This window comes from Protomyctophum parallelum (genome assembly GCF_964188405.1).
Source record: "Protomyctophum parallelum genome assembly, chromosome: 7".
Lineage (NCBI taxonomy): Eukaryota > Metazoa > Chordata > Actinopteri > Myctophiformes > Myctophidae > Protomyctophum > Protomyctophum parallelum.
In genome coordinates, this window is record NC_139705.1 from 36,040,607 (window position 1) to 36,061,998 (window position 21,392).

The following is a 21,392-nucleotide window of genomic DNA, read 5'->3' on the forward strand; positions in this document are numbered from 1 at the left end:
TGGTTTTCATAAAACTTTATTCATGTTGTTTCATTCAAGACCATTAACAAAAGTACATACATAGGATAACCTCTGTATGTGGCTCCTCAGGAACCCAGTGTTCTCCACAGTTGAAAGTAATTCTGACTGTAACTGTACTTATGTGCATAGAGGCACAACATCTCTCCCACCAATGTCTCCAGAGCACAATACATCCTGATCTTCTTTTTTTTTTGTATTTTTTTGTATTTTCGTACTTTATTTTTTTTTCCTAATACGTTACCATTCCCCTTTTTTAAGTTAAATTTGTTTTTGTTATTTTGATGTTTGAATCTTTCACTAAGGAAAAAAGCACACATTACATACAGTATATTTCAACCCACAGGTATTTGGGATGCATACCAGTATTATTTCTACTAGAAAAACAAAAGCCACCCTAAGATTGTTCTGAATATTTTGGCGGTTGGCTGGGGGTCAGAGGATACATCTAATTTTTTTATATTTTTTATTTTGCTTGTAGTTTTTAGGCACCTTATTCTTACTTTATCTTATGTATTATTAGCAGATCAAGTTTCGATGAAAAAAAAAGAAAAGAAAGAAAGAAAACAATTAAGAAAATATGTGCAAAGAAAAAAAAAGTATAAAAGAACTGCTAGATATAAGATGGCATAAGGAATTCTGCACCTGGGAAAATTTGCTTAAATGAGCATGTGAATACCAAGAAGGCATCTAAGGACTCATTGGTAAAAGTAAATCCCCATTTGATAAACTACATTCACATACATCACACGCGCGCACACACACGCACACGCACACACACACACACACACACACACACACACACACACCATGCTTTCACTTCAGCTCTTGAATAAAGCATTTTAAAACTGCTCAAAAAAACGAGCAGAGAAGTAGCCTCAGTTTAAGCTCGCACATATGAGAAATATGATCCTCCTTATGGAGGGAACTTCGCTTTGCTTTATATGTTTTTGTAGGAAAGCATACAGTAGTGGAAACTCAATGACACCATTTTAAGTTTCCTTGAGTAAGGAGAAAACTACAAGGGGGAGAAAGAAAAAAAAAAAGAGCGGATGGCTCAAAACACATGCCAACATCAAACACACTCCCACACCAACAGGAAAACAAAACAAACAATGGTTGCAGGTGCAGAATTCCAGACAAAGCAGAGAAATCAAAGGAGATGGGGACAAAGACAGTCACAACCGTCACTCTTGATTTGGAGGGCCAGGACCCTCGAAAAAAACAAACAAATACCCCCATTAACATACTTTAAGCAACTCTAGGTACAGCACACACACACGCACTCGGAAGAGTTTCCCCATGTACACTCTAGTGCAGAAGTAGACATGGGAGGCTGGGAACTATGGAATGAGAGGGTTCCCTTCGTAGATGTGGACAGGGACATGGGTAACACATGCTGATTACTCTATGTATGCGCATGATTTTGTGTATGAGTTTGTGTGTACAAGTATGTGTCAAAGCAAAACACCCTTATCCCCTTTGAGTTGGGGTGATATATATATATTATATATATATATGTTTTCGGGATAGCGCTTTTTAATCTAGGTCCGCCTACTCTGGATGAGTTGGAGTTGGGGCGGTCTGTATTGTTCAGTCGATGACACCAGGTTGACGAGTCTTCCATTCCACATTGAAGCCCTGCACACAAAAAGAACAACTTACGGACTTAAAACTTAAGTTGACTTCAGCTTGATTTATACTTTATCGTAAGATGTGTCCTTGCCGGGCCGTGGCTCAGTGGTCCAGGCACCGTGGCTGATAATCCAGGTTGGCCTTTACTGCATGTCTCCCTCCCATCTCTCTCCCCATTGCCTGTCAACCTACTGTCTATCCCTCCATTAAAAATAAATATATATAAAATAAAGGCGAAAGCCACAAAATAAATCATTTAAAAGATGTGTCCTTGCCAAAAATAGTCCATCTACAAGCAGAATCGTCAAACTGTCGGCCACAGCAGCTAACTCCACCACCTCTCGCATGCGTAGCACATAGAACTGCTGCACAGCGGAAGATACACTTTACAGAGGCAGGAACTTTCGCCCCGCAGTCTGTTAAAGCTAACTGTTGCAGTGTACTTGTTAATCAAACTTAGCACTAATGCTAATGTTATGAAATCAATTCATTCCCTACATTAAATCTATGTAGTGTTTTCTGAGAGCAATGTGACAAGAAATGAGTTCATATAGCATTTCTCCCGCTAGTTCTACTGAAACAGCAACTCTGAACCCCTCTTGGCAGAAGTTATTATTATTAACCCATTTTGGGCGGGAACCCTTTTTGCTATTTTAAGCATTCAGTTCTACTTTAGCTATTGAAAAATAGCAGATCTACAAGCTCATAGCGCGCCACCGAGTAGCTCGCTACGAGCTTGTAGTTCTGCTATTTTTGAAAAGTCGTGAAAATGTGGCGCAAATCTTTGAATATATATTTCAGAGCGAACATTTTTAACTAAAATATTAACTTCTGGGGGGTCCCTGGAACTACATACTTTGAGATAGGGGTCCGTGGCTCAATAGATAATTCTGGGGGTCCTTTCTGGGGGTTTTTCAGAATTCGTTTAGGATTTAGAAGCATTTTTTTAAGTCAGAGCATTAATTCACACATCGTGATGCATTGTGAGCTTGGCGATGCATCGTCAGCTGTTCTTATAAACTTCCTAACTCCACTTGAGCTGGATTTGGGTAAAGTGGTGATAATATTATGACACCTGCAAGTATAACTGACAATATATAAAGTCGCAATACAAACAGTTTATGCCTGACAGCAGTGATATACCGATATGTGGTACACCAAGTTCAAAGTGGTTAAAGGCTGTTGGACCAAAAGGAGGCAAATGACAAAAAGGTGTACCTTTGAGTTGTCAGGACCACGGGGCTGCCTCACAATGACAAGGCGGGGGGCACTGGCGTCGTCCAGGGTGATGCTCTTGAGTCGATTCACCAGCCGATCGGGACGTGGAGTTGCAACCGGCTTAGGCCCTTCACTATACGGAGGAGAAAAACAAAAAATAATGTAGTTCAACACATTAGATGAGGGGTTCTGAATTTTAGGGGGGGGGGGGGGGGGCGACCACATACCTTAATATGCAATTTGAAAAAGTGGAAATAAAGAATATCTTAAAATAGAAGCACACATTGACGACTTTTGAATATGTGAAAATGACATTAAAGCAATTACTACTACAGATGTATAAGTCTAAATTATCAATGAAATGAATAAATATTGGATGAATCACGTCTTTGCGTCGGTCGTCAATATTTTGCTCAGCTTAGACTGAAAATAAACTTGCAAGTTGTCCATTAATGGAGTTTCATTAACAACTTAAGCCCCATTATATACTTGGTCGTAAAACTTTAATGCACAACATATGGATGCTGTGTTAAAAGTGGTTAATGAGGAGACTCTGCCAACTGCTGTCCTTACCAGACTCTGCGTACGTTGCAGGCACTACACTTTCCTGTGCGTTGATTGAGGATGACTGAGAACTCCACCTCATCCCCGGCCTGGAGTTCCAGTCCATCTTGCACCTCTTTGACATGGAAAAATAACTTCTTGCTCTCGCCGACTTCATATGTGATAAAACCAAACTGGGGGAGAATGGCACAAAACATCCAAGTATCATTCACAAGTTTATTCCAGAAAAACACAATAAAATGTGTCATTCACAGTTCATTACTAATGCACATAACTTTGAAGGAGGTTTGCTTCAATTGATATGCCTTAGTAAAAACATACATCCCTTTAAAAGAGAACACTACCTGGTCTTTGACACACTCCACCAGGGCTCTACGATGCGGCACCACACTACAAGCCATCTTCTGTCCAGTCTGAGCCACAGTACATAGCTGGAACTTGACCATCTCTCCCTTCTGCAGACAATCAACCTTGTTTGCCATGCCCATGATGCCAAAAGGGTAATTCGGGCCTTTAGCTCCACCTGAATGAGCAGAGAGAGCGCGCAAGCAGGATTATTTAGGTTCTACCGTGTCGTGATACTTTTGTTCAATAACCACATTCAACCTGGCACCCCTTGCGAACTTGGTAGAGCTGCTGACACTATCACACAACAGAGTATAAAAGAGGTTAACTGAGACGCACCTTCTTCTATAACTTCAATAAGTCCTTGGTACTCCGTTTGGGAAGGGTCCACGCTACGCAGAGGACGGACCACTTTTCCTAGTATCACTGTTGCACTGATGTCCTCTCCGACCCCGACGCCATTCACTAATAATACAAGAAAACATGGAACACAAGTATGCTTAACCCATTTAGACCTGAGGACGGTTCTTAAAAATCCTGAAAGTTCTTAAAAATCCATGTTTCTCTGTCTTTCTCAAACATTTTCATGTCAAGGACCCCCAAAAATATATGTAATTGGCCCGCCGACACCCATCTGAAAATATGCTGTTCCAGGGACCCTCCCAGTAGCAAAGATGTGAGTTAAAAAAGCAGACCTACAAGTTCATAGCGCGGCACTAGGTGCCATGCTATGAGCTTGTAGATCTGCTATTTTCCAATAGCTTAAGTATAACATAATGCATGAAACACCAAAAGGGGTTCCCGCACAAAATGGGTTAATCATGCACAGACAGAAGTAACTTCATATGATCAGAGTAGTGAGTTCCATAATTTAAACAAAAACACCAGGAATTTAAGCCCATCCTACCTGCTGCCACTTTGGTAACTTTCTCAGCACTGACTTTGTTTCCCTTTCCCTTGGACAGGATGTATTCCACCGTATCGCCCAGCTCCATGGTCTCCAACTCTCCACACACCTCACTAAAAGGGAGAAATTTGATCAACTTATAGAGACTCAACCTTAAAATTATGATCATCATTTCAAGGACTGCCAGTTGGGCCATGGAGCCCCATTTCAGACGATTTTTAATTAAGAGTATTTTACAGGGTACCAGTGATAATTTAATGCATGAGTATGCAAATAGAACCAAATGTTATCTGTCAAGATTCAGACCCATAAGGGTCCATTTGGCTCCAATTAACAATTATATGGACCCCTTGGAAACCCCTTAAGGTCTCCTTGGGGTCCCCAGAGCAGACCTTGAACATAAATGCGTATGCCACCTTCTGGAAACCCGAGACTACAGTTCTGCACAGTGCCTATAGAGCGTCGCAGTCCCGCCCCCTACCAGGGCCCAGGGAATGATTCTCCGTTCATTTTCCTCATAGACTTTTCAGAAAGTATTTATTTAAAGACGGTTACGCCGCGGACAAAGCCAACTCTTGTCGTGACAAATCATGACAATAAACACAATGTTTTGGGCCAAACAAAAAATTAGAAAGTAGAAAAAACAGCAGGTTACAACAAATTTTTTGTTGTTTTTCATTCTTTGTAATTGTTTGTTTGGTCCAAAATAGTGTTTGTCATGATTTGTCACGACTGGAGTTGGCTTTGTCCGCGGCGTAACCGTCTTTAAATAAAAGCTTTTTGAAATGTCTATGGGAAAAATGCATTGGGATTCATTTCCTGGGCCTGGCGTCGTCATGAGAGGGGGGCGGGACTGCGACGCTCTATAGCAGACCTATGTGACAGATACTAAACCTGAGACTACAGTTCTGCACAGTGCCTATAGCAGACCTATGTGACAGATACTAAGACATCAATTGTGTGAACATTTTATGGTATGCAATAAAATCGCTTCAATGTGTTGGAACGAACAATTACCTGTAATGGAAGAAAATCTCTTGGTCGTGATTGGCCGTCTCGATGAAGCCAAAGTTGTCCTTGAGCGTGGCGACAAAGCCCTGAAGTTTCTTGCTGTTGTTGCTGACCGGACGGTTGAGGACCTTGATGTTGACAGCGCTCTGCTGGCCCGTTCTCTTCACCTCGTTGATGGAAAACTCCACCTAGTGGCCAGACACATTGACCAAAGTCACATATCGTCACTTCACTCAATTCTTTGTGAAATGTTCAGAAGCTAATACATTTAGAATGATTAGTTATGCATGGATCAAATTTCAGTTGGGCTACTCTGTTTTTATTTCTCAATTTACTTCTATATTTGTAAAAAACCAAAAATGAATAAACAGAACATAAAAAAATAAAAAATAAATCAGTTGGGCTTTTATAATCCTGCACATTACTTCATCCAACAGCTTAAGTGCCGTAGCCGAAAAGACAAGCTTACCGTAACTTTGTCCGGGCTGCCATAGCCGTAAAGGAGTTTTATTGAATCCACGTTAATCAGCATCGAGTTGGCATGTTTGTAGAATTTTTAGCTAGCTACAGACACGGATGACGTAAAAATGGCCAAAAATGTGCTCGCACACAAGCCGTCTTTATATGCATTATGGCTCATAATCTGCTCAAAATGCGATATTCAGCACTTGATTAGAGCTTAATTTGACTTAGTTATGACAAAAAAAATACGATCGCCCAGTTACACTGGTCATCTCACAGTGTTGTGAGAAGGCCGACTTTCAGTTCCGGTTCAAACTGGTGTTTTCTGAGAAGTTATTCAAAAACGTCTTGCACCCAGCACCTCCCCATCTAGTGGCCACCCGGCAGAACAGCACTTAAGGTGTTAAGACTTTGTGAGACAGAACAGTGGAGGAAATATTGACAAGTAAAATACCTTATCTCCAGGTTGTGGGTAATAGGATCCCTCCAGATCCTTGACATGGTAGGTCACAGTCATTTTCACTCCGCAGTCTTCATATGCAATCACTCCCTCCTCAGGTTCCTTCAGAGGACACAACACAAGACACAGTACAGCATTAGACCACTTTACCAATACAGGCACCAACAGATCAGTAGCCATCACTAATGGACCCTTTTTCACTGCTTAGTCCAGCCTAAAACCTTTTGGTTTTCCAATTTCCACTGGGCAAAAATGGTGGAGTGTACCTGCAACGGTTACTTTTCTTTACATCACATGGGAGTAGAGGCTGAACTAGTCTTACGAAGCCAGATGAATGAGACATCTAAATTCAATGTAGGGGCTAAAACTGGGTGTAAACAACTTAAAAGATAAAACAACTATATTAGGACGTACTTTCCTAAAGAGAGGGATGGATGTCACCATTACGACCAGCTACACTGAAGATGGTCCTTTCTGCAGTGAAGTCGAGTCTGTACCATGCAGTGGAATAGCGCCATGACACCATGTACACACTAGCAAAGAATGTGGTTGAAGTAGTTGTTATCCACAACTCATTTGTGTGGACCATTTGTCTAAAAAGTAGTGTATGGGATGAAAGGTTGGGCTGAACAGGCACACATTCAGTGGCACAACATTCATTGGTTAGCAATAACATTAGTATTAGCTTTGTTTATCTTAACCCTCTTATGACCACCCTAATTGTCTCCACCAGGCCGAAGGCATGGGGGGAGAGTATGTTTTGCACTCCGTCCGTCCGTCCGTCCGTGTGTGTGTCCGTGAGCAGCTAATCTCCGGCACCGTTAACCCGGTCGATGCCAAATTTTGCACACACACTCCCTGGATGCCAACGATGAACCTCTGCCCCAAAATTTCCAGAACGGCCTGTTATAGCGCCACCAGGAGGCCGCTTTGTGCCGTTAACCCGGTCGATGCCAAATTTTGCACACACACTCCCTGGATGCCAACGATGAACCTCTGCCCCAAAATGTCCAGAACGGCCTGTTATAGCGCCACCAAGAGGCCGCTTTGTGCAAAACAAGTTTTTGCACAGTACACCTACAGATTTTGTCCAAACATCGCGCAAATTGGTACACAGTCTCTCTAGAGCCATTCAACGAAACGGGTCTTTCAGATTTCTCAGACTCCATCCTGATTGGTTAAGATTGGCTTCCAAAGTTCACAGGAGTGCTCAGTTTCAAACAAAATGCTGCAAATCATGAACACATCGCGTGATTTCCGTGAAATTGTGCACGCACATTCCCACTAGGCCGAGGAAGAAATGCCACATGAACAATTTCAACTCAGCCTCAAGGTGGCGCTATAACTGGCCGAAAAGTGTTTTTTACCTCCAATTTACTTTTGTTGCCCTTTTATCCAACCACCAGATGAAGGCAAGCTGCAATGTCCTACATTCCTATCCTGGTGGAGACCTGTGCCCAGAAGGGCACTTTTTCTAGTTATTATATGGATTGTGCCTTCTACCTGCACTAATCACATGTTTAATTCGTCATTTTATTGCCAATAGAAAAATCTGTGACATACACACACACTATATCCCATTCTAACACGGTAATCAAATAGTATTATACCCAGTCCTGATGGTGGAGGTAACTTCACCATTAGGCCGATTTTGTCCAAATAGAGCGAATCTGGTGATTCACGTGATCACAACATCCGCTAGTTTTCTCCACTGTGCTACACAGTTAGATGTCCGGGATGCTAAGCTATCATCGTTTATTTAGATGTCCGGGATGCTAAGCTATCCTTGTTTATTTTAATAACTAAGTCAATATAAGCTCTAATCAAGCCCCAAATATCGCATTTTACGCAGCGATGCACATAGCACGCGAGGATTTCGGACGGTTTTAGGTAAATTACATCGGCCGTTAGCTAAACAAGCTAAAGGTTGCTACATTTTGCTACATTAAGCTCTCATTACGTCAAGGGCCATAAGTGGGTTAACAAATATTCAACTAGCTTGCTTCATTACTCATTTGACAATTCAGGTCTGAGACCTGTGTTTTATGAATATTGAAAATCAATTCCAAGACATTTAGGATGAACTGAAGTCTCCAACTTTCATTCCTCTTATATTCACAATGATTTCTTGGACCATCAAGTACCATCAACAACTTCGTATTGTCATGGATTGGCCAGTAATCCATTAACACCGGGAAAGCAAAAAAAACTTCGTGCCACGCTGCAACCTTGTACATCTGCTATTATTGAACATTTTTGAAAAATCTTGAAAGTGTACAAACTACTGATTTAGAAGGCATTTGTAGGATTAGCCTCAGGTCTTAATTGGCTAAAGCTTTTATCTGTATACGTTTTAAGCTCTCTCGACACCAGGGATTCAATATCGGGTCTCCCACATGTGGCTGTGATCTTCAGGCAGGACTACATCTCAATCAGTAGTTGTCCTATCCAACTCCGAGGATCAAAATGTCTCAATGGAAGAAAAGGGAGACTACACCACCTCTCTAACCACTACACGAAGTTATAGTTGCTAGTTATACTAGTAACCCTGCATCAAATCAATTTTATGCATCCACTGAAAAGCTCCTACACAGAAAATTAAGTATGGCTTCTTCCATGATGATCCCCATCCCACAAACAAAGCCTTCTTGAGTGAAAACAAATCAAACAAACTGATGTACGGTACTTAAAAAAGCTACTGATTAGTGTGAACACTGAAACATTGACAGATGAAAATGCTTTTTTTTGGAGAAGGCCAAAGTTAACTACTATATTATATACTAGTTGACTAGGGGTTCATACTTTCCGAAAATAGCTGATCTACAAGCTCGTGTCACAACGCAAGCTTATAGATCTACCATTTTTGCACAATGTTCACCCCAGAATAGGAAGCTGCGGTTCATGTATTAAAAGTTTGTTAAGTACAGTTGATATGTCATACATAAACCTAAATTCAAAGAATAGTTTCAATGTCATTACGGCCATAACCATGCAACCCCTATGATCAGAGCACATCACACATCGAACAACTCAATGCAGTAGATGGCTGTGTGAGGCAAACTGTGAAACAGCCGCAAAGGAAATAAGTTGGATTAAAGTATTTAATTCTAGGTAGCTCATGTTAATTGCTGATGCCAAGACCATTCCATCAACCATGTGGGTAAGTAACAGTCTACATGAGTTGGCCACAGGCCAGAAAACTGACCTTTTCTACAACTTTAGCCTTGAGGGACAAGAAAAGAGCCATTAGATAATAGTCATAATCTAGCTAACAGACAATTCTTGCTCAAGTAAAAATCAATGCGGTTAGGTCTAATAATTAATTTATACTAAATGTTAGTATATTCAGTAAAGGATTTCCAATATTGTTGATCATTTTGTTGAAATTGAGAAATGTTGCCCCGCCCCCCCAAATTGAGTTTGTTTGTCAATTTCTGAATCCCGAACACAATGTGTTGTCTTGTCACTGCTGCCCCCTACTGGTTGGCCTTGGGACTGGTTTGGTCTGGTTGGTCGGTGGTATATTGAGGAATGGGAGGATGTACCAGTGGAGAGGAACACACTATTCCTCATAACTTAACTCGACACCCCTGCTGACCAACCTGTAGAGTGGCTGGTGCAGCAACAAGGATCACGTGAATATGGCCAACTGTTTCGTATGGATGGACGCCCGGCCAAGCCAGATGCACCGCAGAGGATTATGCCTCTAGCCTCTGTGGTGGTGGACAGGAACTTTACTCCTGCACCACCCGAGCGCCCACACGTATGCTTTTCTATGTTATTTTACTCATCTCAGTGGGGAGGCATCATGCAAAAGCCCAGAATCCTACCTTGTTTTTTTTCTAATGAAGTGGAGTTTTGTGGAAGGAAAAAAGCAAAAAGGATTAGAAACTAAAGCCGGACAACTTAAAGCCCCAGTTGAACATATTCACAGCAGCCACTTTGCTCTCACATAATAATCTGTGTGGGAAACAATTATGATGTCAAGGTGGTTGTATACAAGTGCAAGAACTGAGCTGGAGGATCACAATGGGAACTAAGGCCCAGAAGATGGGAGAGAATAGGACGCACAGGGCACATTGCCATTGGTTTACTCAGTGACTTCCAGCTCTCATACCTTCTCCTTTCCCTTGGTGGGACTGCCAGTCTTGGGGGAAGATGGAGGCACTTCCTTCTCCACCACACCCGCAAAACGCTGCTCCGACTGTGTGTGAAAAGACACGGTGCCCTTTGGCAGCTTCTTGATGCGCACTGCGTGGTTCCTCTGAGCGGACAGCATGTCCTGGTTAGGAGAGAGAGAGAGACGGTTAAGTCACAGAGTAAAAAAAAAAGAAACTTGTAAAGTCCTGAACGTGAATTTAACTATTTTAACCCCTTTTTTGGGCAAATATTCCAAAAATGTTGTTTATAAAACACATTGTAATGAGACAGTTGCGAGCGAATCGTTTTGTCGTACAACAAAGTAACAGTTATGCATGACTGAAAAAGAGCGGAGGTATGACTTACAGGTACGACTGTGAACTCCACTTCGTCAGAGATGTGTAGCTGACTGTCTTCCAGGACCTCGCTGAAGTGAAAGAACATCCTGGCATCCCGATCCACGCACTTGATGAAGCCAAAGCCGTCACGCATGGCAGCGATCACACCCTAGAAGGCAGAAAACAAGAAATCCCTTCAAGTCACACAAAGCCAAACCAAGAATTAGCATTATTTAGCATTTTATTAGTTTTTACTTTTTATTTAGTTTCGACTTATTTTACTTTTTATGCTCATTTAGTTTCAAAAAAGTAAAAAAAAAACACAAACATTTACAGCTAAAACTTGATATGCACCATGAAAACGAAGGTTTTTCCTCACCATTTCCCGGACCTCCTTGGTGAAGTTGAAGGTGTCAGAGAGGATGTCAATGTTGGTGGCTCTCTCCAGCTTGTCTCTGCGGTCGGTGGAGATGTTGAACTGGACGTGGTCTCCCTCCAGGAGGGTCACCTTGGACTTTGTGTCCTTCTCCCCGAACAGCAGCTCCTTGTCAGTGAAGCCGATCCTTGCAGTGATACGGCCTGGTAGTGGGTCGTTCTGCCAGTCACAAGAGACAGTTTGAGAATGATGTGGCCGTGACTCAGAACAATCAATATATTCCCCCAATTAGCAGCACGGCCGTAGAAACTGACATCCCAAGCTCAAGGGGACAAAATAGGGACACTAGGGTTAATATAGTTAAGAATGGGCTCTTTACAATACAACATTAAGACCCAAGGGCGATTCTACAAATTCTCCTTCTAAATAAGTAGATTTTTCAAAATAGCAGATGAAAAAAAAACAAAAAAAACACACTAAGTGAACATAAGGCACTAAAAATAGACTGATAATTTTTGGAATGATTTTTGCACGTACCTGATTCTTGGTGGGAACTTTGGGGATGACCTTGGCGACGGTGCCTTCAAATTGCTCGATGCTGATGTCCTCGAAGATGACCGTTCCCTGGGGCAGCAGCCTCACATCAGTGGCCACTTCCTTACCCTTGGATAAGAAAAGAATAGTTCAAATCTTGTTTGTAGACATGTTGTGAGGATTTCTTTCTCGTAAATTCTAGGAATGACTCACTGTTAAAGTGACCCACCTAACCATCATTTATTAAAAAAGAAGCCAGATTAAAAACACAAAAAAGGTATATAAAATATCTTTGAAATGAATACAAATAAATTAATAGATCCATACACGGGTGCAGTACTTAGTTTAGACAGTACTTGGTTTAGACCAGTCATTAGTCCTACAACTACAACCACAACTTTGTCTCTCAAACCCTCACCTCCCACGGGGGAACACACCTAATGCACCCCCCATACAAAGGTGTGGAATCTGATGTAAGAAAGGTGTTGTGGGCCCAGGCCGTAGCGTAACGGTCTGGGCACCGGACTGGTGATCCAGTCGCGGTGTGCCGCGGGTTCGACTCCCGGACCCGACACGGCCTTTACCGCATGTCATCGCCCCATCTCTCTCCCGTTTCCTGTCAGCCTACTTTCTATCCCTTTAAAAAATCAATAAAGGCGTAAGCCGCAAAAGAATATCTTAAAAAAAAAAAAAAAAAAGTGTTGTGAAAGAGTGACATCTAGTGGCTGAATCTTGTCCTGTTCCCCTTTAAATGAGTACATGAAGACGCCTACATTTCTGTCTTTAATGGTGAATTCCACATCGTCTCCTGCCTGCAAAGCCTCCAGATCGCCCTTGAATTCACTGTAGTGAAAGAAGATTTCCTTAACCACGTCAGCCCTCTCGATGAACCCGAAGGCCTCCTAAGAAACACAAACACCAACACATGACCCAATCATGACAGTTTTCTGAATAACCTGTGTTTCTATATCGGTGGTTCTCAAACTATTTCATGTCAAGGATCCCAGAAATGATTGTAATTGGCCGCCGACCATCATCTGAAAATATGCTGTTCCAGATTTGATGGGGAGGAGCTGGCCTGAATGTTCGATTAATCTGTTTATTGCCGTTTTGTATTTGGCCACGGACCCCATCTGAAAATATTTTGTTTTATGGACCCCCCCAGAAGCAAAGATTTGAGTTAAAGACGTGCACTGTGAAAGAATATATATATATATTCATAATCATTAGAAAGCACTTTGTTTATTAGTCACACAGTGACTGAGTGATTAACAGCGAGTGATTAATCATGATTAAATCGAATCGTAACATAGCCTGATTAATCAGGATTAATCGAATCGTGACCCTCGGAATCAATATGTAATCGCATCGCCAGGTACCTGGCAATATCCGCCCCTATTAAAAACGTTAAACGTTAATATGCATTCAAAGATTTGCGCCACATTTTCACGATTTAAAAAAAATAGCAGATCTACAAGCTCGTAGTGCGGCTGTTTTTCAATAGCTAAAGTATAACAATGCTTAAAACACCAAAAGGGGTTCCCGCAACAGCTGACCATAATGTGTCAGGATTAACAGTGACAGGACTTACCTTGGTGGCACACACCACACCCTGGCACCTCATCTGCTTCTTCTTCACCAGGTGAATACTATGAGCACTGACTGCACCGGTACTGAAGAACACAACAAAAAGGAACAAATTCAAATCATGCGATTGTGGTAGGCCGGAAACCAGACGAATCTGCTACAGGGGGAAAAAAAGAACTGCCTTGGGCAGATTGGTCCGACACTAAAGTTGTGTGTGACCAATGAGCCCAGTATTCAAATTTCCAGTAAGACTTTTTTCGCTGTAGACGTTGGAATCTGTAACCGTCCCTCTTGGAAATAAAACTTCTACAGAATTCCAGACAAAGTTCCAGACAAATATCTACGCAGTAGAGACCTGCGGATGAGAATATGGACTATTATACTTAACCCATTTTGGGCGGGAACCCCTTTTGGTGTTTTAAGCATGATATAATTTTGCTATTGAAAAATAGCAGATCTACAAGCTCATAGCTTGTAGGTCTGATATTTTTGACAAATCAAAGACCGACTGACATAGAAACATAGCTTTTTCAGAAAACTGTCAGGATGTAGAAGACATTTTTAGAATCTGATCTCAGGTCAAAATGGGTTAATATCCATTATAGCTGCCATTATAGTTAATCATTTAGTACCCTTGACTTGTTTTGGGGTAGGTGTCATGTCACTGTACATTTGCTACCATCATTGTTTGTGTTATGGTCTTGTTTTGTGTCGACCCCATCCTCTCCTTTTCCCCTCGACACGGTCATGGTGGATGGCCACTCACCCTAGAACAGGGTAAACATGGGGGTCTCTGCTCAAATTGTAAAGTGTCTTTAGGGGGCCTGGCTATGATTTGGTACTATACTAAAATGGCAGATACAACTAGAAAATGATGCTGTGTGAACACATTAACAGTTAAAGCCCAATCATACCCTCAATTTTAACAGGACACATTGACAACTGATAACTGATCTTGCAGTTGAGGATTCAAATCGATTGCCTGCTTTCTGTGATATCCTTTTAGTGTAACCTTTGACTGTACCATCTGTAGCCTGGAAACCAGACCAATCTGCCACAGGGAAAGAAATCCCTGGGGAGATTGGTCTGGCTAAGATTAGTTTTTGGCTTTTATTGATAGTTCCAAGTGAAGATCGACAGGAAAGAGGGAGAGACACACAGCAAAGGTCGTGTGGCACTCCTCAGTAGTGTTTAAGATATTTTTTTGGCCTTTATTTGATAGGGTACAGTAATGTGAAAGGAGAGGGGGAGAGAGATGGGGGGGGGGGGGGGAAGACATGCGGCAAAGGCCGACTGGCTCGGGACTCGAAGCCGCGGCGCACCGTCAGGCCGGATTACCGGCCACCTGGACCAGTCAGCCGAGGCCCAGGCCAGCACTCGTCAGTTTTAATTACATTTCTCTTACCCCAGAGTTGTGGATGACCAATCAGAGCCCACCATTTAAATTGAGACATTTTTCTATCCATTTGGTTTGTAACCACCCCTTGGAAATAAATCTTCCACACCGAAGTTCCAGACTAATATCTACGCAGTCATACTAGTCTGGCCAGACTATGCTACCTGTACTGTTAATAAAGTATTCAATCAAACCATGTGAGACCATTCCGAGACAATAAAACACGTCAACGACAGCAAGTGCCATTGGGAAAAAACATGTAAAAGACATAATAATAATCAGCATTAAATGAGTTAATACAACAAATGTAGGCTTAATACTCACTGCTTGTTTGTTTCCATGTAGAAGCTGACTTTGTCTCCCGTGTCAAGATGCATTTGGCCCTCAATATCTTCAGGGGTGTAGGTAAGGTAGAACACTTCCTGTGGAGGTCATATAGACCAAATAGTTACAATCATACGTACAGACATGCCATGTCTGGAACCGCATCATATGTGTGTAAGCAAACCAAGCCAAAGTACAAATTCCTTAAGAGAAATTCGTCTGATTTGCAACCACTTTCAACCTGGCATTAGATCTAGAAGTTATAATCTACAGGCTCAAAACACAATGTGTTGTAAGCTTATAGACTGGCAACATTTAAAAAGAAAATAAAGAAAAAGAAGAGAACGGCAAATGCATCCACACCATAAATTAGGCTCTGAACCACTTTCAATCTGGTGTCCTTATTTTGTGAAAAATACCCCCCGTTTCTATAGTATAAATAGGGCTTAAGTGGATCGTCTCATAGTGGTTCTCAAGAGACTAGAGTCATCTGCCGAAACGTTGTGTTTTTTGGGGAGCTTTCAAAACGGTGTGCAGACTTATTCTCTCTTTTACTAGAGTGAAACCTCCCTTTCAACCATTATGTGACTAAGGGTCGATTCATACTATTTAGTTCTGGAAAGGTCCCAGGCCCGAATCTAGTTATAAAAGTCAATTAATACTCCCTCACGGTTAGTGCCTTGTCGATTGTAAATATTGGAGGTCCTTTGCACTGGATACATATCTGACTGACCCTTGCTCGTGCAGTGCTTCCTTCTACAGCCAGCTGGGTGTTGTGTTGCGTTACAAACAAGCCAATGTGTGCGCGCGTGCACCTGCGGTCTCCGAGGCCAGTAGTGTGTGTCTCAAACGTGGCTCGTTAAGAACGCGATGCGTTCAGGAATAGAGGTCTCTTGTGTTTAGTTTCTTATGTTTTACGTGAACATGTTCTTTGTGTAGCCTAGTATAGGTTTGTGAATTATTTTAGACAATTTGTTTTACTGTGAAGTTGAGAACGAGTGTGAGAGGAAGAGTGAGCAGCAGGTCTGAAATATATATATATTGCGCGCTCTGTGGAGCTCACCTCCTGGCCACAAGCAAGTTGGCTTGTGTCTCTTTTAAACTACCGGTGTTTCCTTGGCTTCACAGCTAACAAATTGAACTGGAAGCTTGGCTGAATGAATGAGGAAATGCCACTCTAGTGCCGAAATATTTTGGCTCGTCCGAAAATGTCAGGGGCACAGAAGTACCGACTTTACGACGGTTCCTCCCGCAAGAGACCTCGAATGACATCACATTGCAGTCTCTACAGAACCGAAGCAATTTTTTTTCCGTCTGTAAATTAGGAGAACATTAAATAATCGGCCCTAACTGGCCATTGATCTTACTAGAATTCCTCTGGGTGACATCTGATACGTACCCCATTTCTCTCATAGCAAACACTGCCAGAGGGCACCTGGCCAGGGGCTGCCTTTCCATCCAGGTGAGTTGGTATCGCTGACACAACCTATGTGAAGGAGGCAATGACAAGAAATTGGACAGTTAAAAACAGAAGGGATCTTTCAAAAACATACAATTCACCATGTATGGTTGCAATTACACACATCCTGCTTAAATGGCTGATTTTCAAATGTCTACACAGTGACAAGTTGGTACACTGCATATTTATACTTTCTCTCGTGAACTTAGTGTCCCTAATCATGTCTGAATAGGTGAGCAATCTGCAAATATAAGAGAACATTCAGCAAAATGGCAGCTCTAAAAGCGTTGTGAGCTATCAGCTATTTTCGCTATTTGATGTACAACAAAGTGGCCAATCAATTTTGTCCCGGCAGTGTGTTCATTTACAAATCAGCCTTCAAAATGAGTACATAGATGATTTTCAGCTCACTCTGCAGTTATATCAGCTCACTATCAGATCACTATGGTTAGACATACAACACTTTTGCAGCTTTGCACACCAAACATGCAGGTCAAGGACATTCAAGCTCATTGTAAACCCTGATGAAAAGATTTACACTACCAAATGCCAATAGATGACTGGAATGTGTCTATGGCTCACCATAAACGTGTTTTTTGTGTTTAGTTTTTTACCAATGGATAAACAAGTTTACAATGTGCTTGAAAAAACAATGCATTTCAAAAACATAACAGTAGACAAACACTGAGATGACAGACAAATAGACAACCAAAAATAAAATGGTATTCCTTAACTGGATGAATATAACCATGCAGGACAGTAAAGGGAGAGGCGTGCGAGTCTGGCCCCACCTGGCCCGAGATGCGCTCTTCTGGCAGTACCTCTGGCTTTATCTTAAGCAGCTTCACCGCTATGGGCTTGCCCGTGCGCCTGTCAGAGGACACCTCGAACTCCACGTCATCTGAAGTGTGGGACACGACAAGAACAACGACAAGAAGACAAGGCCAGTAGTTAGGTTAGTACACAACAATACAAGCACAGCTCTGACTTCTTGATATGGCTTCTAGATTGGGGTCCCACTGGTACATTATATCAAATGGGGGTCTATAGAATATGTATAGGCCCCCTTGAGAAAACGTACGTTTACATTGCCAAAGCAAGTGTCAAAATATAATAAACTCAGTTATATTTTTTCTTTTTGATGATCTATAGCTGTGTACTACCGCATGGTAATTGTTTAACAGTGTTTTACTGCGTTTCCTTGCTACTGTGTTTGTTGTATAACTTGCTGTGAAGTGCACAGAGACCCCTTGGGGTGATGTTGCACTATAAATAAAAATAAAAGGAACTGAAAGTGGGGCTCCTTAAATCGAACAGAGAGAGAATCATTGCGAGTAACACCTACCCAGTGTCCCGCAACGGCCAGAAATAATGTCAAAGAGGCCCACGGATTATGTTGCTAAACTTTGTACATGTCGACATAGATACAGAAATGCTCACCTCCTATCTTGAGTTCTTGCAGGTTACCGTTGTACTGGGAACAGTGGAAGAAGAGTCTCGCCTGCCGCTCCGAGCACTGAATGAAGCCGTACGAGGTGAGCAGCTTCTCCACCACGCCCGTCTCTCTGATGCTGGGCCCTGTGCCGTTGGCATACGCCGTATGCCCATTGTTGTGGAGCATGCCCGGGTCAAAACTCATCTGGGCAAGGGATAGGACAAGAAACTGTTAATTTTTGTACCGATTATAAAAAGGCACTTTTAAGCACATAAGCCCTTATTATGCCATAAAAATAGCTCATCCGACCATTTTCCCTATTTTTGAAAATGTCTGAATGTTTTCAGCTATAATGACATGCCCAAAATAGGGATGCCAGTTTGAAAGTGGTTTAGATGGGAAAATGAACACGGCACAGAAGGAAAAAATAAAAGGGGGGGGGGGGGTGTTTGAGTTGAATGAAATCTGATGTAGGATATATAAATAAATAAAAAAGGTTAATCTTTCCACACCATCTATCTACTTCACTATACCATGCAAGGAACAGCACACTTGGGGGTGGGGTACGGTCTATTAGAGCATTCTAGGGCTATCTAACCACCATTTGTGAATAGAGGTGAACACGGATAGACCACCATGATGATTCAGGCCATTCGCTGCCAACAGGATCACACCGTGTGGACCTTCTAGATCAAAACCATGCGGTAGGCTACTTTGTATCAAGCTTTGTCATTGGTGGTGTTTTAGGCCTATGAGACGCAAAAGCTAGCATTAGGCACCACTTCATACACTCCATAAGTTAAGTATTACACTGCACACAAAAACGTTTACGCTTTTCTACAAACCATCATTGAGAGCAATGAGAATAAACACCAATTGTCCTACAACTAGGTCTAGGTGTTCAACAGCATACCAATATAATAGTGAAACCATGCTGTTAAGGCATCATAGCTGCACACCGGGCTGTTAAAAGTCAATGTGGGCACAATTCAACATGCCCACTTACAGATCTCTGATACAGGGGAGTCCGTTTGTGTTTTTTACTTCCTGGGTGAGGACATGAGACGGAGGAGGAGCGGGGTATGGGCATTGGCCCAGTGGAGGTGGAGGGAGCAGGGACAGTCGTTTTGCGTGCCACCGGAGGTTCAGAACAGCCTCTCTCCATTTCTGACAGTGGGGGCAGGACTCTGACACGCTGTTGAGAGCAACCACTTTCAAAAGAGTGGATCTTTGCATATAATAAAAGAACCCGATGGTAAATGTTCACTCATTTCATTTTGGTACAAATACAATATGCATTATTCAAGCATCAAAGGTAATTGAATCTTACACTATCCAACACAAAAAGTGGTAATCCAACATGGGGGGGATTTTCAATTAAACTCCTGCTTTCCCATAAACAACAAGCCGCTTTCATAACCTCTTTTCTGTATGGTTTCTTGCCATTACCTGCATCTTACCCATCCTAGACTGCCACAATATTGTAGCCTACACAGGCCTATACTCCATTGAACTGGGTCCTGCGGGAGTCTACGCTGCTTGGCCCCTCCTTTTCACTTCACAAAATCTGTTTCCCAAAAATAGCCAATCTACAAGCCGACAACGGACGGTCTACAAGATCAGAACGTGTCCCAAGTGTCACGTTGTGAGCATGTAGATCTGCCATTTCCGCCAAATGCCCAGAATAGGGATTAGTGATCATGTGTTTAAATCCCTGTAGGCTCACATTTATGATGATCAATACCGGTGACAAATAGTTTATCAAACAAAAACAAAAATCAATGCTTAGCAAAGACGATGCTAATGCATTAATTCCAAGATTGAGATAGTAGGAAGATTGAAAGAACTGAAAACAAAACATGATCAACTGTTGCAGCCAGGAAGTGAGAAATGGCCACAGTAACATACTGCTAATAACACTGACTACGGTCAAGTAAGAAAAACTAAAAAGTGGAGAGGATTGGAAAATGCAAATGACGGGTTAAATATAGGGTCATCTACAGTAGACAGCGAGTTGGTGATGGGTTATGAAGGGTCCCAGAGAAGCCTCCCGTTAGGTCCTATACTGTGCTAACCGCTATTCTGAACACAGGACTTAACAGATGCTTAGATCTGTTAGCTCCATGTGCTCTAGCACAGGAGTACAAAGTAACACACCCAGGTGTCTGTTAGGTCCGAGTACCAAGTCCTACACATTTGGGTTTGATTATTCACCAAGCTAATTGTTCTAGGCTAAAAACGTAACATTTCTGGTCAAATTTAAAATAGCTCAACAGCATGCTTGTGAAGTGCACAATAAAGTTAATCTCAATTCAATATGTGTTCAGATTATTTTACACCTCAATTTCTTCTAGATTCAAGTGAATTGGTTTACCTGAAACAATTCAAATTTCCATTTTATATTTTCATTAAAGGCAGCTGTGTGGCACAGGCAAAATTTGGCATTTGGAGACTATTCAAGGAATGCCAAGCTTCCAGACCTTTGTTAAAACGCCAGTCACCCTGCAAAACTGCACCCGAGCAGAGGCTAGTCTTGGTTCCCGGAAGGGATGGAAGCGGTTAGGCCAGTCATAGCAGAGAGATGCAGGGCAAGGTGGGTGGATTGGGGCTCGATGGAGTGGGGAGGAGGGGGTCACGGAGGAAAGAGGTGGGAAAGGTGGAACTTACGGATCGACCGTACGGTGACAGGCTGAGTCCGACGGGGGAGGTGCTGCTCAGGTCAGCGCTAACGAATGCGGTGGGTGGTGACGCAGGCAAGGTAAACTCGACAAAGCCTTTCCAGGGGCTGCCCATATTTTTCCATAAACTCGGACCAAACTTGAGCCCTTGTTGTACTTGATAACTTGAATTGGTTTGTTTTGAGTTTTAGATTATATTTCTATGTAACCAATGTTACACCGCTGGATGTCTGCAAGGGTGAAGAGAGGGACAAAAATATAACGGGTAAGGCAGACAGGACAGCCAGTGTGCCAAGTGTTACAATCACAGGGAAAGAGTTGTGTGCTTTTTCAGGAAGGGGGAAGAACATGGCAGGATAGTGTAGTGGGGCAATGGTTGTGGACAAGCTGCCAAATCATCCCAGAAACAGGTGAAGTCAAGAGTATGAGTCTTTAGAGACAATTCAGTCTCTCACCCAGTTGATCTCCAGGATGGAAGAATGTATTTGTAACAAATTCCCAAGTC

The 21,392-nt window shown here is 42.3% G+C and overlaps 1 protein-coding gene across 10 annotated transcripts in view; it reads right to left on the reverse strand.

Moving 5' to 3' along the window:
• The window catches only part of csde1 (cold shock domain containing E1, RNA-binding), a 26,810-nt gene continuing 5,418 nt past the window's right edge, over window positions 1–21,392 (reverse strand). The window contains exons 3-23 of one of the 10 annotated variants that reach the window (XM_083768350.1): window positions 20,877–21,117; window positions 19,216–19,437; window positions 18,215–18,413; window positions 17,596–17,675; window positions 16,715–16,801; window positions 15,316–15,413; window positions 13,600–13,681; window positions 12,782–12,910; window positions 12,012–12,137; window positions 11,478–11,693; window positions 11,127–11,267; window positions 10,738–10,902; window positions 9,826–9,843; window positions 6,615–6,722; window positions 5,705–5,886; window positions 4,688–4,800; window positions 4,120–4,245; window positions 3,780–3,958; window positions 3,445–3,608; window positions 2,872–3,004; window positions 1–1,659 (exon numbers count right to left, since the gene is read on the reverse strand). In XM_083768350.1, the coding sequence (XP_083624476.1) occupies window positions 1,612–1,659; window positions 2,872–3,004; window positions 3,445–3,608; window positions 3,780–3,958; window positions 4,120–4,245; window positions 4,688–4,800; window positions 5,705–5,886; window positions 6,615–6,722; window positions 9,826–9,843; window positions 10,738–10,902; window positions 11,127–11,267; window positions 11,478–11,693; window positions 12,012–12,137; window positions 12,782–12,910; window positions 13,600–13,681; window positions 15,316–15,413; window positions 16,715–16,801; window positions 17,596–17,675; window positions 18,215–18,413; window positions 19,216–19,437; window positions 20,877–21,002 (2,742 nt within the window). In that variant the 5' untranslated portion in view covers window positions 21,003–21,117 and the 3' untranslated portion in view covers window positions 1–1,611. Of the gene's footprint in view, window positions 1,660–2,871; window positions 3,005–3,444; window positions 3,609–3,779; window positions 3,959–4,119; window positions 4,246–4,687; window positions 4,801–5,704; window positions 5,887–6,614; window positions 6,723–9,825; window positions 9,844–10,737; window positions 10,903–11,126; window positions 11,268–11,477; window positions 11,694–12,011; window positions 12,138–12,781; window positions 12,911–13,599; window positions 13,682–15,315; window positions 15,414–16,714; window positions 16,802–17,508; window positions 17,676–18,214; window positions 18,414–19,215; window positions 19,438–20,876; window positions 21,118–21,392 lie in introns of all 10 variants that reach the window. The other 9 variants (XM_083768348.1, XM_083768345.1, XM_083768352.1 and 6 more) reach the window with 9 other exon arrangements.